The following is a 27,282-nucleotide window of genomic DNA, read 5'->3' as shown; positions in this document are numbered from 1 at the left end:
GATTTGGACACATTTACATATCCCATATGTGGAATTGGAATTTTTGACACCCTAACCACTAAACAAACATCTCATACATGCTTTTCCCCTTTCTTTCTCCCAATTGTCCCTCTCCTTTACAAATTGCACTCTCTCCCTATCTCCAATCTCAGCAACGATATGTGGATGGTCTTGAAGATTTAGTTGTAAAGAGTTTTGAAGGATTGGTCATGAATATTTGCTGTGGACGAGCACGGATCATGAACTCTGACAGGTGGGGTGTTTGTGAGAGGGGTTTCATGTAAATATTAGTACTCGGACAAACATTTTAATTTTTTTTGTATATTAGGTCGAGGCTCATGTAATAGCTAGCACATAACATATCATAAAGGGTGGGGGAGAGGGAACCACAACAGGAGGGAACAGGGACATTGTGAGATCTGTGGAAGGCAGAGGGCTGGGCGGGGTGCACGGGATAAACAAGATGGACACTACAGAGGCTTTCAGGAAATAAAACGGAATTTGAAAAAGGTGCATTTGGGGTGGATTGATGGGGGTAGAAAAGATCATGGTTTTAGATGGTGGTGAACAGCTGTTTTGAAGACCTGGAGGGAGGAGAGGGATTGAAGAGAGTGTGGAGTTTTCCAGAGGCAGAAGAAAAGAGGAATGAAAGAGTGAAGGTGAGCAGAGAGTCTTGGTTTTGGCAGTTTCACCAGAAGAGGGTTGCTTGCAGATCTTGTGTGTCCGACAGGAATATTTGTGGGACAGAGCAGGGCCAGCTAGGCCAGAGATGAGTCGGGAGAAGACGAAGATCACCAACCTGCCTGCGGTGAGAGAGTGAAAGGCCCTCAGAATCAGTTTCACCATGGGAGATACCAATGATTATAAAAGCGTTGGTTTATACAGCGTGAAGCCGAGTTAGGTGTGAGGCAGGTGCACCAGCCCAGAGGGGAGAGCAGTATTCCATTGCACTGCAGATCAAAGCTTCGTAAGTGGTGAGGAGCTCAAAAGTGCCCAGGAAGGACTTCTGTTACGTGTTACCTCCCCAAACTCCCGTTACGGTGCCCCTCAGAGTCTCGAGAAGGAACGCGGCAGAAGGATTTGTTATTTTGAGAGTTCTAATAAACCATGGTAAAAACCAAGTAATTGTATTAAGAACTCTGACATACACAATAATAACACCATTAAAGAAAGAACACTGAAAATGTCACTTGCATCAAATGAACAATTCATATGATGGTACCATCATTCCCCAATGTTCTCAAAGCAATAAACTCACGATACGCCAAACGTGAGTGGAATGTAACATTCCCCAAAGTCCGTGCACGAATCCCCATGCTGGGTGAAGGTCGAAGTCATGCAGAACAACAAGAACAGGCAGTTATCGGCGCGGCTGCGAACGAGGAGTTACGAGGTGACAGGTCGATATGGGAATTGAGCCGATATGGGAACCAACGGTGATCCACATGATGTTGATTATGGGAATGCCAACGACAAAACACAAAGCACCAGGCGGGCGGCCTCTTCGAGGACAAAATGGCCGATCGGCCTGTGATGGAGGCTCTTGCTTTCCCGCCAACAATAGCTCACACTTGGTAATAAAACCTGAGACGCAGGTTTAATTGCAATCAGAATATAGGACGATGTCGCGGGCAATCCCTTTCACAGGAACCCTCAACTCATTCGCGGCCGATATAAAAAAAAGTCCGCTCGCAGCCTTGATGAGACTCACGGCTGTCTCCTCTCCCTCCGATGTCCTCCTCTCCCCTCTTCTGGTTTCTTTGCCGCGTTTTCCTTTTTCTTTCACAAACATGTATTTTTACCTTTTACTAAAGTCATCTCCATTTCACACATATTACCAACAACATTACCTGAAATGAAGAATCCTACAAGTATATAACAACAACAAAGGCCGAAGTGACGAATCCGTAACACTTCGCACGATGGAGAACGACCAGTCAGCGACTGGCTTTGGAGGCAATCTTGGAAATGTGATTTTCCCAGGAAAGATCATGGCAGATAGTGAGACCCAAAAGCTTGAGTGACAGAACTTCTTCGAGAGGATTGTTGAGACAGTTAACGTTTAACGTGTGGCCCTGAATGGGTTTCTCTCATCTCCTCTTCCTGTTCAGGCTGGAGTTCCCCAAGGCAGTGTTCTGGGCCCTGTGCTTTTTCTGGTCTTCATCAATGATCTCTCTGACTCTCTTGAAAATCCTCTCTATCTCTTTGCTGATGACTACTCTCTATCGCTCCATTCCTCATCCCTCAGATCGGCAGTCTGCAGCCTCCTCACTCTCTGCAGACCTGGACAAAATCACAGACTGGGCAAACAAGTGGAACATGTCTTTCAATCCTGACAAATCTCACACTCTTACGATGTCTCTCCGAAAAGACCGACTGGACAACCCTCCCATCCACTTTCTGAATAATCCTCTCCAAAAAGTTCTGTCACTCAAGCTTTTGGGTCTCACTATCTGCCATGATCTTTCCTGGGAAAACCACATTTCAAATCTGGCCTCCAAAGCCAGTCGCCGACTGGGCATCCTCCGTCGTGCGAAGTCCTTCCTTGGCACACCTGAGCTCCTCACCACATACAAGGCTTTCATCCGCAGCTCAATGGAATACTGCTCTCCCCTCTGGGCTGGTGCTCCTGCCTCACACCTAGCTCGTCTTCACGCTGTTGAAACCAAAGCGTTCAGAATCATTGGAATCTCCCATGATGACGCTAACTCCAAGGGCCTTTCACTCACTCACCGCAGGCAGGTTGGTGGTCTTTCCGTCTTCTACCGACTCCTCTGCGGCCTTGCCCCCCCCCCCCCCACCCCCAGCTCTCTCTGGGCTCTGTCCCCCAAATATTCCTACAGGTCGCACAAGATCTGCCTGCAACCCTTATGGTTAAACTGCCAAAATCAAGACTCTCTGCTCACCTTCACTCCTTCATTCCTCTTTTCTCCCGCCTCTGGAACAAACTCCCTCACTCTCTTCAATCCCACTCCTCCCTCCAGGTCTTTAAAACAGCTGTTCACCACCATCTCTTATCTTCCCCCATCCAAAACCTTGATCTTTTCTACCCCCGCTAATTTCACCCCAAATCCACTTTTTTGAAATACCAACTTCTATCCTGGAAGTCCTTGGTGACCTTGTTTTATACTTCTCCCACCTCCCCCCCCACCCCTTCTCACGCCTCCTCCCCCCAAGCCCTCCCTCCCACACATCTCCCGATGTCCCTGCTCTCAAATGTTGTGATTGTGTGCTTTCCCTTCTCTCCCCATCTTGTCTACCGCTCCCTCCTTTTATATATTTTGTTTGTCTGTTTGATTTGTTTGTGAAATAAATGTTAGCTCTTTCACGAGCCTCGATTCTGTATACAAAAAAAAAAAAGAAAAAAAAAGTAGATGGGAGGGTTTTCCACACTGTCTTTTCAGAGACAAAGTGATGTTGTGAGGTTTGTCAGGATTGTAAGACATGTTCCACTTGTTTGACCAGTTTGTGATGATATCCAGGTCTGCAGAGAGTGAGAAGGCTGTTACCTGCCGATCTGAGGGGTGAGATATGGAGCAGCAGAGGGTGAAATCATCAGCAAAGAGATAGAGGATTTTCAAGAGTCAGAGAGATCATTAATGAAGACCAGAAAAAGCACAGGGCCCAGAACTGCCAAAATTGTGGCTCGTCTGAAATATAGATTGTGCTCGGAAAGGAAAAGCAAGATTTGGAAAAACCTTTCCCGTGGCCTTTTCTCAAGACTGTGTGGGGTAAGGTGTTCTATGAGATTCTCCAGTTCTTTTTTTTAAGATGAGAAGGAATTAGGTATTGATGTGGTAAAATGCATGTTTCATATCCACGTTAACACCCAAACCCTTCTCATTGAAACATTGAAGTCTATATAAGTTAGAGTTTAGGGAGTTGGCAATTGAAATATGTTTTTTTTTTGCAGCAAGTGAGTAGAAAGAAGACGACTGGGATTTGTATTTTGATGTGGAGAGTTTTCATCAGCAAGAATGAACCTGAAGCTTTTTATTGGTCCAGAAGTTTATTACTAAAAACAGGAACATGATAGGTGAGTAACCGTGCTATGGGATTCAAACTAATGTGGAATATGGTGGTATCCACACGTTTGGATGGAACACCTAGTGGAGATGGATTTCCAATCACAGGATGAAAGGAGGACCGTCATAGAGAAATAGTTTGTGTGCCAGACTTTCAAAGGCTTTTAAGATGTTCTTTGGAGATTAGTAGAATGATTTGACAACTGTCTGAGCTTCTGTGTACTGAGAAGGTGCTGGTGTATTGAGAGAAAATGAGTAAAGGCCACAGAAGTTGCAGAAGGGCATCACGAAAGAGGGTGCAGCCATATGAGGAATTGTATAGGAGTTATTGAAAGTAAATGTCATTACACATGGGGAGGGATGAATGCAGAAGTCAGGGCCCCAACCAGTAACATATCAGGAGCCATTAACTACAGTTGATTCAGACAGTTCCTCCCCACCAAAAAAAAAGATCCCCCCCCCTCTCCACCAGAAAAAAAATCCCCCACCCTCTCTCATACCAGAAAAAAATCCCCTACCCCCTCTCCACCAGAAAAAAAATACCCCACCCCCTCATACCAGAAAAAAATCCCAATATGGGAGTGGCTTCCAGTCACACTGGATGGGCAAGGAGTCTCCACATTGTACAATTGCTGGTGAGGCAGCCGTAAGCTGCTTACTTTTAGTGGATCCTTTTAGTTCAACTCGGTGTCCAGACACCCTCTTCACCAGGTAACTAGTTGGGGTAGTTGGTTTAGTCAATGACCATGTACCAACTAGTATTGCATGACATGGTAACAATAATAGCAGGTAAAAACATTGAGGGGGATGGGGTAGGGACAAATTCTCGATGTAAATGTGCATCGTGTAGCGCCGCCTCCAGGTGGGAGAGGGTATTACAAGTCCCCACCCTTTACAGTAATCCTGTCCACATTGCTTTCCAGTTGAGGTGTTTTGAATTCCAAGCAGGAGGCATGTTTTTGCTTCATGCACAAAACCCAGGTTAACATTTTTTTCAGGAGCAATTGAGGCAGCTGTCAATTGCTTATACACCACCCAAATAAAGGTATTTGTCAACATGTGGCATGCTTGGAACAAGATCACCTGTAGGGCAGGTACTCTGCTAATATACATAAAACAAATGCACACGTGCGTCAACTTTTAGCAAGAGAAGCAAAAATCTATTATAATGTATCTTGTGGCCACAGAACCAAACAAACATCTATATAAGAGCCGTTGGTCTGTCTGTCTGTCGCCATTTTTCTCAGATGGCTGAACGGATCTTCGTCACTTTCACAGGTTCATCAGTGAGTGCCTGGGAGTGTTTTCGGCCAAAATATATATATTTTTAAGTTCGTTTTTTTGGATTTTTTTTTAAAATCGCTCTATATTGCCTCATTAAACCTTTTTGATAAATGAAAGTTATAAGTATATACAAGTACACATTCACATAAATAAATACAAAACAATTTGCAAACAAATACAACATTGTCTGGGGGGTAACATAGGCTATGTGGCCGCGGCCTCATTCGGGGGTGTGGGGGACTGGAAGAGGGGCGAAATTCTCTATGTAAATGTTTACTGTGTTGCGCCACCTGGTGATGGTGACAGAGGGTATTACAATTTTCATTTTTATCTGGGCAACACTGAGGTTAAAGCACTCTTTGCATGGTAAATTTTTTCTCCTTCTCATCCTCCCTCCCCAAAAACGGAGGGGCCTGTCAAAGTCACCCTGCCCCCACCCCCAAAAATATGTATATGCAGTAGGTCTTTCCCCCTCTCCCCTCTCATGCCTCCCTCTTCCACTCCCCTGCCTCCTCCCTCTTCCACTCCCCTGCCTCCTCCCTCTTCTACTCCCCTGCCTCCTCCCCTTCCTACCCCCACCGCCACCCCACCCCCACCCCACCCTCCCCCCACCCCCACCCCACCCTCCCCCCACCCCCACCCCACCCTCCCCCCACCCCCACCCCACCCTCCCTTCCCCAGCAACACCAGGTACTCCTGCTAGTACAATATATTTATAACAGGCATCACAGATCCTATCCAGTTTGTTCCACACACAAAGGGACACACTAAATAACTGTTTTTTTTAATCCTCAAGAAAGTCACAAAGTAGCATCCTGTTACAGTTCATTCCCAAGCCCAGGAAAGCAGATTAAAAGGTCCTCCCATAGTAGTAGACTCATCCAAGCTTTCATGCTATTGGCACAGAACTGGAAACCTGCCTCCCCTCATTTAAATTTATATGGATAACTTTTTGATTGCATTGAGGATGCCAACTACAGGAAGTGAGTTGGGCTCACGTAAAAGGAAGCATTTGGGCGTGAAGTCAAAAAAATAAGCAAAACCTTTAATTTTTTTTACATAATGCACAATCATATATTAGAAAGGTTTTGTATTCAAAATATGGAGTTTGCATAAAGACGGGTAGTTGTGATCATGGTGGAACACCATGTTCCATGGAAGGCAAGCGTGCAACGTGGGTGCCTCAAGGTGGAACGTCTCGTGCCCAAGGCACAGGTGTCAATGGCAGCAACGTTTTCCGTAGATCACTGATATCCTGGGGAGTTACATGGCAGCAGCCTCCTGCAAAACAATTTATCTGCAGTAGAAAGACATGTTCCCTATGGGAGTGCCAGAAGGGGAGAAGGGAGACCGGGACTACATGCGTAGCGAGTACAACCACCAAGTTTCAATTCAATTCGCCAAACAAACAAACAAAAAAGAAAGACGCCATGCATCGCAAAACTTGTGAAGTCCAAATAAAAATAGTCATCATGGAAACAGCAATTTGGCAAATTTTAAAAAATTTGACCAATCAAGTGTTTACACGATTGAATATTATGCATGAGATTTGGCCGATCAATTTTCCAACTGTGGCCTACCATGTATTTTACATGTTTCGGATGGCCTCAACCTTTACCTAATTTTGACCAAATAATACACATACGTACAGAAGTTTTGTAGGTTTTAATTTTATATCTTGAAACTTTTTAAAATACGGCAATAATGAAATCACATAAAGTCTCATTTTATTTCAATGGGGTGCAATTGTTTCCATGGAAACTGTTGACATGCCAAAATGACTAAATCGATCACTGGTTTTTGGTGAACCAATTTCAGTGACCCACTATGCAAATCCTGTTCAAATTTCAAGTCAGTCGGATCAAAATTGACGATTTTTTAAAATGTTGACATCCAAATTTTTGACCTTGGTCACAGAAAATGGCTGACCGGAAGTGATCGATCGACCACTGATTTTAAAGCGCAGGTAGAGTATAATGTTGCGATATAAACCAGATGTCTCAACAATGACTGTGCCAAGATTTAAAAAAAAACATGTCAGGAAACATGACCTTGCTGATACCTTGACCTTTTGACCTAAAAAAAAATTAATAGGCCTCTAGCTTATGACTAGCTCTACCAGTTGGTTATGTTTGGTGAAGATCGGTGTAGAATTGTGGCCTGTAGGCGACTGACAGACAAACAGACAGATATACACAGGAAACGCACAATGCACAATCGTAATGTACAGTACTTGTACTGTACAGTCGTGTAAAATACTGTGCAGTACTTGGTAATCTTCGATTTTGCAAGGAACAAGTGGACACACGTACGTTAAAAGACACTCACCACATGTATGATGAATAAAGTTTCCATTGTACCATAACAGAACTTGTGTATTTTAGAATTATTTGTACAACTTCTGAGAATTTGATTAATTTTTTTCTTGTCATAACATCCAGATTTCAAGTTATTCTGTCCAGCGGTGCAGGAGTGCCTTCGTTTTTTTTTTTTTGTTCACAAAGTTGACACTCGTGTAAGAGCTAAAAGGAACTTATCATGCTCAAGTTAGTTCCTCCCATCCTGCCAAGGCCATTGGGCAGCAGGAGTGCATTAGCAGGTTAGGTATGATAAAATTCATCCACTTCTTGTCACAATTTCCCACTTTAACATAAAAGTGAAAACCTAAGTTGGAGGTGGCCAATCCCCACTTAGTCGAATGTTCGCCTCGTTTCATGCGGAATGTGTTGGAATAATAGGCGACACTTTTGGAAAGCACAGATGTATTGAAGGACACTTAAGCGTGTGAACATCAAGGCGCACAGCAATTCATACCGTTCTCAGAATGCCCCACGCACAACACAGTCAGTAGTAATGGATGGATGCCCTCAATCTCAGAGGTCAGGGTTATCCACTGGACATCTGATTGTCTGGCACACCAACGATTTCCAAACTGTTAGCTAATGGTATCCAAAGTTCCCTCTTTGACTTCGATTTCCTGTGCGCTCACAAACGGTGGTTTGCCTTGGAGAGTATACCAACCTGTGATGCACCTAAAACAACTCCACCAGGCAGGTTATGGAAAAATTCCTTTCTGCTGATCTGGAGAAAATAAGCAACTGGTCATGTGTTTGAGCACATATTCCCACATGCTCCCTCCATAAGGACCAACAGGCAAATCCTCCAATTTATTTATGTGCTCAGCTTCTAAGAGAGGCTTCTGGTGCCCAATGATGTTGTAGATTTTTTTCCTGGCTCTATTCTTGTCTCGTACCTCCTGTGCTAATCTCGTTCATCCTGTCTTCCCCACCATTTCAGATCGCACACATTCTACCAGAAAAACTTTTATTTCCCCCTCCCCAAGTATTAACGTAAACCACCTCCAAACTTTGATACACCACTTCTCTCATCTGTGGAATTGTCTTCCCAAGTCCATTTGCACGAGCTCTTCCCTCCAGGATTTCAGGTTTCCTGCCCACCACAACCTCATGGTCTCTCCCATTTCCACCACTGAGCCTTACTACACCCACTGAGACGCTGTTCTCACACCCTATTTCCTCTCCTTGTGCTGTATAGTGTATTTTATGGCATCTCACTGTTTTCCCTTTTCCTCATTTTTTCTGTTGATCCTTCACCCCTTCTACTCTTCCACGAGCCTCACTCCATGGATAAAAAACAACAATTTGATGCCAAACATTTTTTTTCATATATATATATAATTTATCACTCCTTTCAGAAAGACAGCAAACTAATGACAATACAAGCCACGCGGACCTTTAATGGGGCATAAAGGTCTGGTTGCATAAAACTCCCTTATCCTTAAGGAAAGATTTACCTTAAAATACATTTTTTTCCCTTAACTAAGGATTTCCTTAAGGGCTGTGGCATAAAACAACCCTAAGGAAATCCTCAGCTAAGGCAACCAATCGGATTGGACCAAATCCTCAAATTTTTCCATAAGGATGCTTCATGCAACTGGGACATATCCTCCACCCACCTTTGGTCGCAAAGGTAATAAAATGTGGTGATTGAGAATTTAATGAATTTTACACAACAATCGTTTTATTAGTCCTTCATCGGAAGCACGTGTATCCCATTTAACATATAACAAGCGCCATTTAAAAATCACGTGTTCATTACATGTTCTTGCTTTCGGACAAGGTGTCCTATCTCTCATTCGATTGGTAGCCTGGCGTAGCAACGGCTCCTAAGGATTTCCTTAACCTCAAGTAAATCCTTCGCTGTGGGTTTCCAAAGGGTTGTTTATGCAACAGCACATAAGGAAATTCTTAGCGAAGGGAAAAAAAAAAAAGATGTACCTGAAGGTAAATCTTTCCTTAACTCAAAGTGTCGGGCCACGATCGTAGTTGAGACGTGTATGTAAATGAGTTTAAACTGATGTCAACCCAAACAATGAATCATGACCTTTCTTGCAATGTATAATACCTGGGTAACTTGTGAAAGCTCGCTCCTAATAGGTGGAGAAAAGCAGATGACAAAAAAAGCATTTCTGGCATACCAGCTAGTAAACCCAGCACTTCATGGGTTACGGATAAGGGAAAGTTATGCAACCGGGCCACTGATCTATCAGCCTCTGGCATCGCTCCGGGATAATTGTCCTCTTCGTGACCAATTTCCATGAAGAGCACCTTTTGGAGGGTTCGTGTTTAAGGGTGGGGGGGAGTGTAGGGGGGGAAGGGGCAATGGTTGGAGGGGGCTCCCTCCCCCTTAAGTTTAACGGTGATTTTAAGAAAAAAAACTGAAAGAATGTTCGTATATGCAACCGTCCCCAGCTTGAGGATATCCTCAAAATTTTCCTGAACGGAGTTTTATGCAACCGGGCCAAAGGTTTAACCATACCCTCCCTTATCTGTACCTTAGTGTTAGCAAAAAGAGAAAACAAACAAAGCCTCACCGATCCAAGTCGCGCCGAGATCCCGCCACTCCTTGCTGTACGATATCAAACTTCGGGAGCCCTTTCGCTCCATCAATCTGTTCCACAATAAGAAAAATAACAAGCGTTACGCCTAGGCACCCGTCGGTGAAGTGATGCGAGTTGACAAAGTGGAAGACACAAGGCGGCAATCTTGGATTTTGACGTGGCGACCCAATTTTCAATAGCGTTCTCCCTTATGTGTCGATACACCCACACACCAGATTAGAAGTTAGTAGTTCGTTTATTTTTCAAGATATTTCGCTCACAAGGTTCAGACATATATATGGTGGTGGCCATCTTGGATTTTGATGTGGCGACCCAATTTTCAATGGCGTTCTTCCTTATGCCTAGATACACCCACACACCAGATTAGAAGTTGGTACTTCGCTTATTTTTCAAGATATTCCGCTCACAAGGTTCAGACATACATGGCGTCAGACATACATGGTGGTGGCCATCTTGGATTTTGACGTGGGTTACACCCACACACCAAATTAGAATTCGGTCCTTCACTGACACACGTACGCATGCACGCACGGACACACGGACTGAGGGGAAAACCATAGTCCCCCTTTCGCTCCGCGGTGTGACAGGGGACAAAAATACGATATCTACATTTACTCTTAATTAGGTTTGTTCATAAACAGCACTGGGCTGCGGGTTTTGCACCACTTGTTGCAGGGTTGCAGTGATGCTGCTGACACAATGGACCCTCCTGGTTAACCCGGCAATAGCTTGCCAACTCTTCACGAAGGATACTGTGGGATCTTTAACAGCCACCAACTAATGCTGGCAGACGGGACGCCCAGTTTCATGTCTATCCGAGGTACTGCACACACATTGATGAATCACTCTGCCTTGTGAAACACCGGGATGACAGTTTATAGCTGGGTCGGGATTAGAACCCAGGCTCGACAGCTTCGAGGCGAGTGTACGCATCACTAGGCTATTCTGCCACCCTAGAGAGTTACCGGTGAGCAAAATGTAGGAAGAGCCCTTTTCACTTGTTACACCCCCACCACCCCCCCCCCCCCCCCCCCAATCATTTCCACACGTTAATTTTCACTTGAGCATCATTTAACCAGCATTTAGCATTTAACCTTCCATCCATAACCTGTATTTAATATATTGGCAGAGTTGTTGTTGTATAGCTCCGTACAGTTCTCTTGAACAGGCCTGCGGCACGGAGACAGCCGAATGATCTCTCAGGAGCCAGACCTCCCCCACATCCAAGATGATATGCACACGCCTTCATTGGCAGGGTTATGACCATGACTAGTCCAAAAAATAAATGTATTACTATTAGCAAAAATTAAATAAATAATAAATAAATCGCACCCGTGACCAGAGGAGATGGTCCAGTTTGGCATTTTTAATATGAAATAGGCAAAGCCTAGAAACGAACAAAACTCTTTAGATTTACCCTTTAGAACCGATTAGAACCCATTAGAATTACCGTTTAGAACCCACTAGAATTACCCTTTAGAACCCACTAGAATTACCCTTTAGGACCCATTAGAATTAAATACGGTGGGTTAGAATGGTTCTTTTTCTTCATTTTTGACAGACAGGTGTAAGGAATGACATAGCGAAATATTGAAGCGGCTTCACTGCTTAAAAAAAAAAATTACCCGAATTTTTCTGTCTCCATGCGATTGCAATATTGATTAGTCAGCTTTAAATCCCTCCCATAAAATGATGCAGTACCCTCCTGGCATTGCATCAGAAGGTTATTATGTATAATCACTTTGCAGAATGATTAGTTTGGCCTGCAAGTATACACAACCACATTTACCTTGTGGCACACCTTGCACATGGCAGACAAAACAAAGATTGGGTTAACAAACTGGGCTTGGCATTTCAACCACCTATTTCCAATGTCACATGTGTTGGACTCGCCAACCTTTATAAACTTTCTTTTTATCATAAAGGGAATTTCTCTTACAGCATTCTTCATTTCAATCGTTTACACTTTCCAAAATAAACCCAGGTAGACTTCACAACATTTATTTCATTCATTTTACTTCCACCACCGAAAGTGGACAGAGGTTATGTTTTCACCCCTGTCTGTCTGACTGAGCAGGATAGCTCAAAAACGTATGAACGGATTCAGACCAAAATTGGGCAGCTTGGGTGTATGACAAGGAGAAATTTAGTTGGACGAGTAAGTTGCCCGTGCCAGCACAGGATTACAAACGGAGCCGCAAAAATGCAAATGGCGTCTTGTGTCGTCGACTGGCAAGCTGGAGGCAACAATTCACATTTATTGCCACATCTGATGCAATCTAAATACTCTAATGCCAGATATGTGCTCCATTTGCAACTGTTTGTTCAATATATGTAGCTTTTTGATGCCTAAGGTACGTCATAAAAATTTATATTGGTGTCAAAGCCAATGACCAATAGCAAACGAATAGTAGAATTTTTGCAAAGATCGGGATAAAAAAATTTCATCGATTCTTCACCATTGAGCGATGGGGCCAAAACATATACAACACAATATCTCACAAAGTTATGGATGTATTCAGACGAACCTTGGTGGACAAGTTGGGTGTGTGACGAGGACGAATCGATTCAATTTTGGTGAAGATCCAGATCCGAATCCGATAATAAATTTTTTATTCTTAAGTGATTCTTCACCATTGAGTGACAGGACCAAAAACTATAAATAGCACGACATCTCATGTGGACGGATTTGGACGAAACTAGGTGGACGCTTTGGTTTGGTGACAAGAACAAACCGATTCGATTTTGGTTCAGGTCCACATCCAGGTCTGGCCTATCAGTGGGATACAAAACGTAAATTGTTCAGCCTTGTGGGGGCATGAGCTCTACCGAGGGCCGTTCTAGTTTTGATTATGCAATGAATGCATGATTGTTAAGTCAAAATGAAATGTAAATAATGAGCTTGCAGATTGTTTTTTTCATTACCAATGCAATAAATACCAAGTAAGATTACCAAGCTACCAATGATTTTTGGACAAAAGGACCACCGAGGCACTCGGAAACATGGTGGTGGGATGATGAAGTTGGAAAGAGGATTGACGAGAAGAGAAAGAAGTTCAAGGAGTGGCAGATGGCGAAGGGTACGGGAGCAGAAAAAGCAGAGCATGAAAGTTATAAGGCAGCCAAGAAGGCTGCAAAGAAAGAGGTAGCAAAGGCGCAGGAGGCATGTAGGAAAATGTTCGGAGAACGCTTGGATTCGGAAGAGGGTCAGAGAGCGGTATTCAGGATTGCAAAGCAGACAGCGAAAGAGAGGTGTGATTTGATGGGGGTGAGTTGCTTGAAGGATGAAGTGGGACAAATCGTTGTGGACCCAGATGGAATTAAAGGAAGATGGAAGAGATATATGGAAATACTGTTGAATGCAGAGAATGAATGGGATGGCAACATAGAGAGTAACCTAGTTTTAGGACCGACAGAGAAGATAACTGAGAAGGAATTTGAGGAAGCGATAAAAGCAATGAAGAGTAGAAAAGCGGGAGGGCCGACGGGAGTTGTGGGAGATATGTTGAAGGCAGCAGGAAGTTGGGGTGTGAAGAGAATGACAGAGATCTGTAATCTGGTGGTGAAAGAAGGCCGCATTCCAGTGGATTGGGAACCGAGTACTCTCGTCCCTCTATACAAGGGGAAAGGTGACCCTCTGGAGTGTGGCTCGTACCGAGCGATAAAGTTATTGGAGCATGGAATGAAGGTATTGGAAAGGGTGTTGGAGAGGAGGATAAGGAAAAAGGTGAAGATCGACGAAATGCAGTTTGGATTTATGCCAGGAAGAGGAACGACAGACACGCTCTTTATTGTGAGGCAGTTGCAGGAGAAGTACATGGAGAAGAGGAAGAAGTTGTTTCTTGGGTTTGTTGATCTGGAGAAAGCATTTGATAGGGTTCGACGTGAAGTATTGACATGGGCATTGAGGAAGTTAGGAGTGGAGGAATGGTTGATCAGAGTAGTGATGGCAATGTACAAAAGAGCATGCACAGCTGTAAGGACGAAGGACGGGAACAGTCGTGAGTTTGAGGTGAAGGTGGGAGTGCATCAGGGGTCGGTACTAAGTCCACTACTATTTGTACCTGTGATGGAGGTGCTGGTTCAGAACGTAAAGGAGGGTTTACCGTAGGAGTTGTTGTATGCAGATGATCTGGTGTTGATTGCAGAAAGTATGGATGCACTGAAGGAAAAGATGAACAAGTGGAACGAATGTATGGAGACAAAAGGTCTGAAGGTGAATATCGGAAAGACGAAGGTGATGGCAAGTGGTAAAGCATGTGGTGAGGTGGAAAGAACTGGGAAGTGGCCATGTGCTGTGTGCAGGCAGGGTGTCGGAGTGAACTCCATTCAATGTACAATGTGCGCTGAGTGTGTTCATCAAAAATGTAGTGGTCTGAGAGGGTCATTAACCAGTGTGGCAGCTACATTCAAATGTAAGGTGTGCACAGAGGGAGCTGCAGATGGAGGAAATGTTGAGTTGGATCTTGGAGACGGCATGAAGCTGGAAGGTGTGTAAACATTTTGCTATCTCAGAGACATGCTGAATGGAGAAGGTGGATCAGACTCGGCAACTGTTGCTCGAGTGAGATGTGCATGGAAGAAGTTTCGGGAACTGGGTGGCGTGCTGATGAGGGGTGTCGTTGAAGCTGAAGGGAAAGGTGTATGCTGCATGTGTGAGAAGTGTTATGATTTATGGGAGCGAGACATGGGTAATGAACGTAGAGCAGCAACGAAGGCTGGAAAGGGTGGAAATGCGAATGGTTCGGTGGATGTGTGGAGTATCGTTGAGAGAGAGGAAGACAAATGATGAATTGCGAAAGATGATGGGAATAGAGCATGTGATTGATGCTGTGAAGAGGAACAGGTTGAGATGGTTTGGTCATGTGTTGAGGAAGGATGAAAGTGACTGGTTGAGAAGAGTGATGGAAATGAATGTAGAAGGAAGTAGAGGACGGGGAAGACCGAGAAAGACTTGGCTAAAGATGGTGGAAGAAGAAATGCGGGCAAGGGGGTTAACAAGGAGAGATGCAGAAAATAGGGCAAAATGTAGAAGATTGTCATGGGGACCGCAAGGCTAACCCCCACTCGAGCAGGGAAAATGGCCTTAAAATGCATGTTGTTGTTGTTGTTGTAAGATTACCAAGCTAATCGTCAGACCTTGTCTTCCAGTGCAAAGTATATTCTTATAATATCCTTCTGCCATACAAATGACCAAAGTTGGTGATTAATCATTGCTCACCCGTGCTGGTGGTTCCACACCTCCCCGCTGTTCGGATAAACCACTCGCCGCCAGTGCTTGGGGGCATCAGCAAGCGCGGTGAGAAGTCCAGTGACCAGATGCGGTGAGCAACAGTTCACCCCGATGCCCAGCAGCTGTTCATCACAAATGCGCCCCGAGTCTGCGGCCTGGAGAATGGGCTCCCCATGTGACGTGTGCATCGAGTCCTACCCTTGGGCAGAAATAACGTGCTTACAATGGCAGCACATTTTTATATACAATAAAATATGCAAGCAGAGGCATACAGCACCTTGTATCCATAGGCAAAATGCCATATATAAATTATTATTATTATTATACATTGAGGGTATCAAACGTTTAATATGAAAATGTATTTTCCCTTTAATTGCACATTTGTTTTTGAGTTGTAGGTGATGAACAATCCCAATGAAGATTCTTCCTCGTATGTTGAAGGATTGTGCTTCAGAACTTGCACCCGTGCTTGCTCGTTTATTTCGCTTCTGTTTAAAAACCAAAACTTTTCCTTTTTCCTGGAATGGGTAAACGCCTATTTTAAAGAAGGGTGATCGGTCAAACCCTTCCAACTACCATCCTATTGCTCTGACTTCTACCATTTCCAAAGTCTTTGAATGTCTTCTCAATTTTTTTTTCCTCAAGCATCTTGAATCTCTCACTCTTCCAGCTGACCATCAATATGGTTCTCGCAAGGTAAGATCTACGGGCGATATCCTTTCTTACATTACAAATGTCTGGGCATCTTCTCTGAGAGAATTTGGGGAATCCTTTGTTGTAAGCCTCGATATCTCGAAAGCTTTTGACAGAGTTTGGCATCTGATATTTGGGGTCTGATATCCAAGCTTCCTTCTTCCGGCTGTCCTCCTTCACTCCGCTCTCTCATAATCGAGCTTTCTCTCCGACCGCTCTATCTCCGTAATTGTTGATTGTTCAACATCTCCCTTCTTCCATATCAAGAGTAGAGTCCCTCAGGGTTCTGTCCTGTCTCCTCCACTCTTCCTTCTTTTTATCAATGATCCTCTTTCTTCTATAAATAACCAAAGGCATTCTTAAGCCAGCAACCCAACATGACATTCTTCTATGTATTCAACATCTGCTCCATCTTCTCCTGCTCGAGCTGCATCTCGTTTCATCACGACGACATCTATAAATTCGGATTTGGACAGGATTTCTCAGTGAGGCAAATGTAATCATGGTACGTTTGTTTAATGCCTCCAAAACTCGATTTCTTCCCATTTCTAAAACTCCTCTCAACTCTCCACTCTCCTTTGAAGGCTCTCCAATTTTACCACTCAATACATTAAAATATATGGTACTTTGTATTACTGTCACATCAAATCCATCTTCGAAACCTCACATTGTACAAATAGATAAGTCTTTATAAGAAATCCGGAGTCCTGTTCAGATGTCGACGATTCTTCTCCTCTCAACAGTTGCTCCGATTATACAAAAGATTGAAATCGTCCTTGTATCGAGACTGCTCTCACATCTGGGGAGGTTCGAGCTCTACATATTTACTTGACAAGGTCAAATCTAAAGCAATCAGACTTATTAACTCTCCCAATTTGACCTCAAAACTCGACCCGCTTGAATTATACCTGAATGTTGGCGCTTTCTCTTTTCTACAGATATTACTTCGGTTTCTGCTCCCAAGAACTTGCTGCTTGTGTACCTCCGCCATTAGCATGACCACGGAATACTCGGCAAGCCACTACCTCTCGTGATTATTGTGTGGCCATTGGCAACTCAAGGGTGGGCCGTATGATGTTTGTTACTTCCCCTTCACTGCTAAGCTCTGGAATTCTTTACATTCTCACTTATTTCCAAACAGTTGTAACTTCAGCTTTTCCAGTTCCTCAAAAACTCGTACATTATTAGACTGGGCCCTTTGACGCAAAAAAAACAACCTTGAAAAATAGCAAATGCAGGTACTTGTGGTCGTTTGCCATCCCGTGCAATACAATCGCAATCGTATGCACCATATTTTCCGTTTCCAAGGAATCACGGTCTTGACCAAAATGACTGTACTAGAGGCAAATGACAGTATTCAATCAAATGGAATTTCCCTGAAATTCCCAGGTGGGACAAAACTGCCACAGAATGGTCTGTATGTATTTTCTTACATCGGTCATGTCATGGTCATGCCAAAAGCATCCGAAACGTGCCTTAAGAGCGTTATAAATATGTTTATCGTTGGTGTGCAAACTCACACGCTTGGTTATTGGTCATTTAAATATCCAGTCTCGTCTACACAAAAAGCAGGAGGAAAAACTCGATGTGAGCTCACACCTTGCACGAAAACGAGAGCCATGCACTGGCTTCTGGAAACTCGCGCAGTAACCGAGCCATCGCTGTGGCCTCACGCTGGGAAGGAATCGTATCAAAGGCCAGAACATCGACCCCTCCTGCGAGCAAGGCCGCTACCTTGGGCCTTTGCCAGGCCATCAGCTCCTGCACCAAACATAATGGAAGAGTACTTGGAACAGGATGGAATGGATGAAATAGCATGAATAGTCATTAACCTTAAGGAAACAGTGAATGGTTATGCTTTAATGGTGTTATAGCCTTCATCTCCACTCCCCTCTACAGATCCTATCCCTACCCATCATATGTACCTACCACTAGCTCTCTCTGCTTATCTCTCTCTCCCAGTATCTCTACCAAACACCCCTCCCAATCTCCCAGCTGTACACCACCCACCTTTTCCATCTGGCCCACCAATATTTGTAGCTCGTGTTCGAATCTCGATGTTGCCACCTCATCCCTCAATGTGAAATAGAAGTTGGTGGTGGTGTTGCAGTCCCTGCTAGGAGCTGCCCTATAGCTCTTGTCCAGACCTCAATCCCTATTGAATGTCTGAAACAATGACCATGATCTACCAGCCTACCACTCTCAAAACGATGATGACTCTGTGCTTGTGGTCGCTTGGTCAACTCTGACTCTCACCTATTCCCTCACCCCAGCTAAGGCCCTCCATGTCATTGGCATCTCATGACAGAAGAATGAGTCTCCGGGTGTGTTTCTCAGGGGCATTTCAGTCTTTCTAGTGGGTTTGTTCTGGTCTAGCTTTTGTCGTCTTACCTCTCCATCCAACCCCCGCCCCTCCAAGTATCACGCTTAACGCTCACTACCCTCTTCTCTCATATGTAGAGCTGCTTCCCAATTCTGTCCTCTCATTCCCCTTCAGCCACTGTTTGTTGACCTCTGCCATTTGTTGTTCTGCTCTTCCACGAGCCTTAACCCTAAAAAGAAAAATATATTTTATTCTGACCTTTTTGTTATTTCTCCTTTTCATATGCAAATTTATTTTAACGCTATATTTTGCCTTTTGGGGTCCATACAGCCAAGGGTAAATGGCACCCACATTGGTGGCACAATTTTGCTTAATTTCCTTGCTCTTTTCTTATATGTTTCTAACTCTCATTCCTCTATCAGCTCTGACTGTGCAAATATAATAATGATAATGAGCCATTCATCGTCAAAAGAAATACGAGCACACGTACCTCCTCACTCATGCCGTCAACATAATTCCCCGTATATTCTGAACAATCAAGCAAGAAAGCACCGTAGGGTCCCAGGGAGCCAGCCACCGTCGTCGGCCGTCGTTCTGTTTCACAGCAAAACGAGTACAAGTACAAACCACCAGATGACAAACAATTCACAAGTATGAACATTGAACAGCTTATTCAAAAGAGTTGTTGGGGCTGGTAGGATGGCCTAGATGTGTACACACACTCACCTCCGAGCTGTCCAACCTGCATTTGAATCTCGGCCGAGCTACAAACTGCCATTTTGGTGTCTCACAGGCAGAGTGAAGCATCAATGTGTGTGCCGTCCCTCGGATGGACGTGAAACTCGGACATCTGCCAGCATTAGTAAGTGGATGTTAAAGAGCCCACTGTGTCCTTTGTGTATACCTGGTGTTGGCTTAGCGGTTAGGGTGCCGGCTTGGGATCCTAGGATCCTGGGTTCGAATCCCGGTCGATCGCTGAATTAACACCAGGGGGCTTGACTCAGCCTGTCATCCTTCCGAGGTCGGCAAATTGAGTACCAGTTCACTGGTAATTCCTTGTGTGTCGCAAAAGGCGACCAACAAGGTTGGCAGCAGGAAGAGCATCCGGCCATAAACAATTGCTTCAAAAAGGGGACCAAGGTGCCCGAAAAAGGCCAACCCCTGCTCTGTGGGGAAAAATGGCCTCTAAAAGGTGGTGTGTCCTTTGTGTAGGGTAGGCGAACTAGCGCCGGCACAATGAACAAATTACAAATTCCTGCTCTAACCTGCATATGAAAGAAGAAGAAGAAAAGAGTTGTTGCTCGAAAACAATCGCTTCTTCAGATTTTTTTTTTTTTTTTTACAACTGTTGCAACGCTTGTGCTACATGTAGAACATCACCATTTTTGAAATGCTTTTTCTGGGTTCAATGTCCGGTGATCAAATTTGCAATGCTGCTTTATTTTCATTGTACATATTTTTATACCTGAATGTTTCTGCGTGGCTTGGTATTCGCTAACAGCCTGTTTGGCCAAATGAACACCTTGCTGTAACAGCATGGTCGACTCCTCCACTCCCAGTCCAAGCTGCTGCACAAAGCCCTGAATGCTGGCTTGGTAAGTGGCCGTGGAGATGACATCGGCACCACATCGCAGGAACCTGAGAGCACAGAGAAGCAAGAAATATTGCGGAATCGATCACAATCCAATGTACAGCTGGCAGTCTGGATGCAAACAGGGTGTAATCAAAATAATAAAATATACCTTAGGTGGGCTTGCTTCACAGCCTCTGGGTTCGTTTTCAGCAGCCCGGAACCCCAAAGAGCATCACCCTGTAGAGAAGGCACGAGTTCAGACACAGAGGAAACAACCATGAAACAACCCTGTCACCTTTACTGACGTTCACTTTGCCTTTCATGGGACCAATAACAAGCTGACCTTGTATCCCATACCTGACCTTCCAAATTACAATCCAACGTGGCTTTAAACACATTTTATTGGCTATCACGACATTATCTGGTAATTCAAACCAGGCATTTGCAACTGGAAGACTGAAGCCCCTGCTGCACCGTTTAATTAACACCAGGTGGGTTGACTTGGCCTGTCGTCCTTTAAAGACGGCAAAATGAGTACCAGCTTACTGAGAAGAACAAGCCATTCGAGTATGCTGTGTCGGGGTGGCCACCCATCCAGGATTGTGCCTACTAGACCAGGAGAAAACTGCCTCGGCAACCCTTGGGTCTGAAGACGCGATGAGTACTTCGTCTTTTTTTTTTTTTTTTTTTTTTTGTATACTGAATCGAGACTCGTGAAAGAGCTAACATTTATTTCACAAACAAATCAACCAGACAAACAAAATATACAAAAGAGGGAGTGGAAGACAAGATGGGGAGAGAAGGGGAAGCACACAACCACAACATTTGAGAGCAGGGAGAAGTGTGGGAGAGAGAGGGCTTGGGGGCAGGAGGCGTGGGAAGGGGAGGGGGGGGGGGGATTATAATCTTCTTCTTCATTATAATCATAATCTCAGCAGATCTTGGGTCTGAAGACGCAAATGAGTGGTTTTTATTCTTCGTTACCTGACCCTGGCTACCTACCCCAAAGGCCAAGACCCAAGCATGAATGCAAAATTTTATGGAGTCTGTCAGCCAAGCAGTTTTCCATTTAATAAGGGATGGGAATACAGGTCCGCAGACGTTGCCTTATTTTAGTTAGATCACCCTGAAAGTTCTGCATTTGATCTTCGAGATCAGGAGCTCTCCGAGCCTTTGACTTTGGGGTTTGACCGAAAAAAAACCCCCACACTTTAATTCTAAACCATCTTCATCCCTCATCAGCCTTCAAAAAGTGTTTACGTTCAAATCGACAGAATATTAGCATAATTCATCAAACTGCAGTTAGAACGAGATTGGCACTCAGGAGAGAGCACACCTCCACCTGGTGAACAGTTTACGTTTTGTGCCTCAGAGTAGACCAGAAGATCACAATATAGAATCACATTTAATCAAAATCAATCACAGGAATCACCCACCATAGGTCCAGTCTTTCATACCCTGATCTACCCCTCGGTTTTTGGCCATATCACCCAATGGTTAAGAATCACTTAAAAACTTCTACTAGCCGGATCCGGATCCGGTTCTTCACCAAAATTGAATCGATTCTTCCTTGTCACACACGCATCCTCTCCAATAAATTTTGTCCAAATCCGTCCACAACATTTTGAGATATCCTGCTATATATCGTTTTTGGCCCTATCTCTCAATGCAATGGTTGTAGCGGTTACCGCTGGATGCACACAATCGCCTTGCACCGGCCAGAACACGGCCAGACGCGCCTCTCCCGGGCATGCCCGGACTCACTGTTCCCGGGCACGCCCGAACCTCCCGGGCACGCCCGGTCTCGTCTTTCCCGGGCATGCCCGCTCTCGCCTTTCCAGGGCTCGCCCAGAGCGTCCGGGCATGCCCGCTATCGCCTTTTCAGGGCTCGCCCAGAGCGTCCGGGCATGCCCGCTATCGCCTTTCCAGGGCTCGCCCAGAGCGTCCGGGCATGCCCGCTATCGCCTTTCCAGGGCTCGCCCAGAGCGCCCGGGCACGCCCAGCCTCGACTTGCCAGGCCGCAGCCAAACACGCCTGGGCAGGTCCAGACTCGCCTTTCCAAGGCTCGCCCTTGACACCCGGGCATGCCCGGTATAGCTTTTGCCGGGCAAACTTCCCGACATAAATGTGTATATATATTGCTGCCCGATAAACGGGCTTGTCAGAATACCTGAGCTGTTTTGTTTCAATAAAGCAACTCGGACGAATTCCGTCTTTGGTCGCATCAATTCTTTCGACTCGCGTTGGAGCGCAGTTCCTTCATTGGTGACCTACCGACATGGATACGGCAGTGACGCTTAAACTGCCTACCTTCTGGGAGGCTCACGCGGCTGTTTGGTTCGCTCAGGCGGACTCTCAGTTCGCCCTGCGAGGCATCACCGCGGACGACACCCGCTTCCACCATGTTGTGGCGGCGCTCGGTTCCGCCACCGCGGCCCGTGCCTTGAGCCTCCTCGAGCACCCGCCGGCTGCTGACAAATACGACGCGCTGAAGACACTCCTCCTCGACGCTTTCGCCCTCTCACCGGCAGCACCTGCACGGCGCCTGCTCGCTCTGCCCGAGCTCGGCGACACGCGCCCGTCAGAGCGCATGGACTATATGCTCTCGTTGCTCGGTGAGCACTCTCCGGATTTTCTGTTCCGCGAGCTGTTCCTTCGCCAGCTGCCTCACCCGGTACGCCTCGCCCTGGCTGGCACGTTGATCACGGATTCCCGCGCCCTCGCCAGGGAAGCCGATAAGATCTCCTCGGCGGGCCAGCACATCGGCGCGGTTACCTGGAGCCCGCCGCCGTCCGAGGCGACGCCCACGACGTCCGAGCGCCCTGCGCGGTTGGAGGCCGAACTGCCGGTGCAACTGGCGGCCGCAACTCCGCACCGCCCGCTTCCGACACGACGGCCGGGGCCTCCACCTGACCGGGCGTGGTGTTATTACCACGCCAGGTTCGGACACAAGGCTCGGACGTGCCGGCCCCCGTGCACTTTCGGCAGGTCGGGAAACAGCCGGGCCGGCGTTCATTCCCAGCCATGAGCGCCGGCCACTCGGGCAACTTGCTGTTTATTCGGGACAAAGCGTCTGGGCGGCGTTTCCTGTGTGACACCGGCGCCCAACTGAGCGTCATACCCGCCTCCGAGCAGGACAGGCGGGACGCCGTTTGCGGCCCCTCTTTGGTCGCTGCTAATGGCTCGGCCATACGCACTTTCGGCCCACGCGTCGTGACCCTCTGCTTCGGCAGCCAGCGTTTTCAATGGACTTTTGTGACCGCCTGCGTCCCTCCCCATGGCTTTGCTGGGCGCCGACTTCCTCTGCGTGCACGGGCTGCTGGTCGACGTCAAACGTCGTCGCCTTGTCAACGCTGAGACCTTCAGCTCCCTGGCGTGCACGATGAGCAGCTCCGCGCCGACCGAACTGGCGTGCGCCCTCCCGGCAGCGAACGAGTTCGCTCGCCTGCTCGCCGAATTCCCGGCCCTCACGCGGCCGACGTTTTCGGCCGCCGCGGTGCGGCACAGGATCGAGCACCACATACCCACTACGGGCCCGCCGGTCTACGCCAGGGCCCGCCGCCTCGACCCGGCCAAGCTCGCCGTGGCGAAGGCCGAGTTCGACGCGTTGGAGCACCTCGGCATCGTGCGGCGCTCCGATAGTGCGTGGGCCTCGCCACTGCACATCGTGCCAAAGCCGGGGGGTGGATGGCGCCCGTGTGGCGACTACCGCCGTCTCAACGACGCTACCACCCCCGACAGGTACCCGATCCCGCATATTCAGGACTTTTCCGCCCGTTTGGTGGGACGGGTCATCTTTTCGAAAATTGACCTGATACGGGGCTACCACCAGGTACCTGTCCGGGCGGCCGACGTCCCGAAGACGGCCGTCATCACGCCGTTCGGCCTGTTCGAATTTTTGCGGATGCCGTTTGGCCTCAAGAACGCGGCCCAGGCGTTCCAGCGCTTGATGGACGGCGTGCTGCGCGACCTGCCGTTTCTTTTCGTCTATCTGGACGATATCCTCGTCGCCAGCACGTCCCGCGCCGAGCACCTCCTCCACCTCCGAACACTGTTCGGTCGCCTCAGCGAGCACGGCTTAATTGTCAACCCGGTCAAATGCCACTTCGGCGCGACGACCGTTGACTTTTTGGGCCACCGCATCACCAAGACCGGGGCCGTGCCGCTGCCGACCAAGGTCGAGGCCATCACCACGTTCCCGCGTCCCCGTTCCATCAAGGCCCTCCAAGAGTTCCTCGGCATGGTGAATTTTTATCACCAATTCGTGCCCCGTGCTGCTCAGCTCATGCGGCCCCTTTACGAGGCCCTCCGGGGCAAGCCGGCCAAGCATGACATTGTTTGGTCCGCGGCCATGGACGCGGCCTTCGCCAGCGCCAAACGGGCCCTCGCCGACGCAACGCTGCTGGCTCACCCGGTGCTCAACGCGCCCATCGCCCTCACTACGGACGCCTCCAACTATGCGGTGGGCGCCGTCCATGAGCAATGGGTGGACGGGGTTTGGCAGCCACTCGCTTTTTTCAGCCGGCAACTCCGGCCGAACGAGTTAAACTACAGCACGTTCGACCGCGAGCTGCTCGGGCTATTCCTGGCCGTTCGCCATTTCCGACACCTCCTGGAGGGCCGCCCGTTCACGGCTTTCGTCGACCACAAGCCGTTGGTCTACACAATGGCTAAGGTCACGGAGCCGTGGTCGGCCCGCCAGCAGCGCCACCTCTCCCCCGTGTCGGAGTTCACCACGGACATCCGGCACGTCGCCGGCAAAGACAACGCCGTGGCCGACTGTCTTTCTCGGGCCAGCGCGAACGCGGTCCACCTCGGCGTGGACTTCGCGCTCATGGCGGCCGACCAGACCACCGACGCCTCGGTGCAGGCACTCCGTGCGGCGGACACGGGCCTCCGCCTGGCCGACATTCCCTTCGCGGGCACCGTCCTGCTCTGCGACGTCTCCCAGGGCCAGCCTCGCCCCATCGTGCCCGTTTCCTGGCAGCGCCGCATCTTCGCCTCCATCCACGGCCTTTCTCACCCGGGCCGGAAAGCTTCTCAGAAGCTGGTGTCGGCGCGTTTCGTCTGGCACGGCCTTCGACGAAACATCCGCGACTGGGCCAACGCCTGCACGGCCTGCCAGCAGGTCAAGGTCCACCGCCACACCCAGGCCCCGCTGGCACCTTTCGCCGTGCCTGAACGGCGTTTCGACCACGTCCACGTGGACCTGGTGGGTCCTCTGCCCCCGTCGCGGGGGTTCACCCACCTGCTCACCATGGTGGACAGGACCACCAGGTGGCCGGAGGCTGTGCCCCTCGCCTCCACCACCACCGCCGACGTGGCGCAGGCGTTCATCGCCACCTGGGTCACGCGCTTCGGTGCACCAGCGGACATCTCGTCCGACCGCGGCCCACAGTTCACGTCTGAGCTTTGGGGCACGGTCGCCCGTTCGTTGGGGGTCACGCTGCACCGCACCACGGCCTACCACCCCCAAGCCAACGGGTTGTGCGAGCGGTTTCACCGCTCCATGAAGGCCGCACTCATGGCCGGCCTTCAGGACGACGGTTGGGCCGACCGGCTGCCGTGGGTCCTTTTGGGCCTTCGCACGGCCCCCAAGGAAGATCTCCAGGCGTCCGCCGCCGAGCTCGTCTACGGCCAGCCGCTCCGCGTCCCGGGCGAATTCGTGCCCGTCGCTACCAGTCCCTGGTCCGCCGCTCGCCAGCGCTCGGACCTCCAGGAGGCCGCCCGACGATTTGCCCCCGTGCCGACGTCCCGCCACGGTGGCCCCCAGTCCTACGTCCCCCCGGCGCTTCGCACAGCGGAGTACGTCTTTGTGCGTCATGACGCGCACCGGGGGCCACTCCGGCCGCCGTACGACGGGCCCTTCCGGGTCCTGCGACGGGGCGACAAGTCTTTCATCGTCGACTTCGGCGGCCGGCCGGACCGGATTTCTGTGGACCGCCTCAAACCGGCGCACATGGACGTCGACCGACCACCAGGGTTGGCCCTTCCTCCGCGGCGAGGTCGCCCCCCGTCCACAGTTCCCCCCGCTCGACCACCCACCACCACGTCGGACCCCTCCCCACGACCCTCCAGGGGTCGCTTCGGCCGGGTCATCCAGACCCACCTTAAATTGACCCTGCCGGTGCAGGTCGATTCTGGAGGGGCGTGTGTAGCGGTTACCGCTGGATGCACACATTCGCCTTGCACCGGCCAGAACACGGCCAGACGCGCCTCTCCCGGGCATGCCCGGACTCACTGTTCCCGGGCACGCCCGGTCTCGTCTTTCCCGGGCATGCCCGCTCTCGCCTTTCCAGGGCTCGCCCAGAGCGTCCGGGCATGCCCGCTATCGCCTTTCCAGGGCTCGCCCAGAGCGCCCGGGCACGCCCAGCCTCGACTTGCCAGGCCGCAGCCAAACACGCCCGGGCAGGTCCAGACTCGCCTTTCCAAGGCTCGCCCTTGACACCCGGGCATGCCCGGTATAGCTTTTGCCGGGCAAACTTCCCGACATAAATGTGTATATATATTGCTGCCCGATAAACGGGCTTGTCAGAATACCTGAGCTGTTTTGTTTCAATAAAGCAACTCGGACGAATTCCGTCTTTGGTCGCGTCAATTCTTTCGACTCGCGTTGGAGCGCAGTTCCTTCATGGTGAAGAATCACTTTAAAATTTCTTATAGCCGGATCCGAATCCGGATCTTCACCAAAATCTAATCATTTCGTTCGTGTCACATACGCTACATCTCTGCCAAATTTCGTCCGAATCCGTCCACAACTTTTTGAGATATCTTGTTCACAGACAAACAGACAAACAGACAGACAGGGGTGAAAACATAACCTCCATCCACCTTTGGTGGCGGAGGTAAAAATGCAAAGTGCGAAGGTAAACTAAAAGCCCACTTGCCTGCAATCGATAACCATGAGCTGCCAAATCCGTACAAAGTCCGCCATCGAGAATTTTGACGTCATCACGTAACGTGCACATCGTATTCGTCTCTTCCTTCACTTCGACCATTTACTGCTCACTTGCGGCTCTTTGACGTGGATTTCGGTTTCCCACTCGACCCGAACATCTCACTGTAGTACTTCACAACAAATCACAACCAGAAGCCAAAAAACACAATTCTTTCAAAACACATTTTTATGTCATTAAATAAAAAGCATGTTATATTCTCTTCAACGGTTTAATTCTGATTTTATATACTAATTAAACAGCAATGGCCCATTTTTAGGCTGATACATACACC

The 27,282-nt window shown here is 48.1% G+C and overlaps 1 protein-coding gene across 3 annotated transcripts; it reads right to left on the bottom strand.

The window, feature by feature from the left end:
- Nucleotides 1–277: 277 nt before the first annotated feature.
- LOC137435143 (betaine-homocysteine S-methyltransferase) lies at nucleotides 278–27,140 on the bottom strand. Of its 3 annotated transcripts, none has more exons than XM_078784603.1 (8): nucleotides 26,940–27,118; nucleotides 20,222–20,289; nucleotides 19,945–20,117; nucleotides 18,970–19,073; nucleotides 17,756–17,917; nucleotides 15,452–15,657; nucleotides 10,204–10,280; nucleotides 278–803 (listed from the first exon to the last, which is right to left on the bottom strand). In XM_078784603.1, the coding sequence occupies exons 1-8, from the start codon at nucleotides 27,048–27,050 to the stop codon at nucleotides 337–339; spliced, it is 1,368 nt and encodes a 455-aa protein (XP_078640729.1). In that variant the 5' UTR covers nucleotides 27,051–27,118; the 3' UTR covers nucleotides 278–336. The 3 variants fall into 3 exon arrangements, with proteins under 3 accessions (XP_078640729.1, XP_078640730.1, XP_078640731.1); XM_078784604.1 differs by lacking the exon at nucleotides 278–803 and adding an exon at nucleotides 6,078–6,590 and having other exon boundaries at nucleotides 26,940–27,140; XM_078784605.1 differs by lacking the exon at nucleotides 278–803 and adding an exon at nucleotides 6,334–6,606.
- Nucleotides 27,141–27,282: the final 142 nt, after the last annotated feature.

Source organism: Myxine glutinosa, chromosome 9 (genome assembly GCF_964187855.1).
Source record: "Myxine glutinosa chromosome 9, kmMyxGlut1.1, whole genome shotgun sequence".
Classification (NCBI taxonomy): Eukaryota; Metazoa; Chordata; class Myxini; order Myxiniformes; family Myxinidae; genus Myxine; species Myxine glutinosa.
The sequence above is the reverse complement of the archived record's forward strand: the minus strand, read 5'-3'. Positions and strand labels throughout refer to the sequence as shown.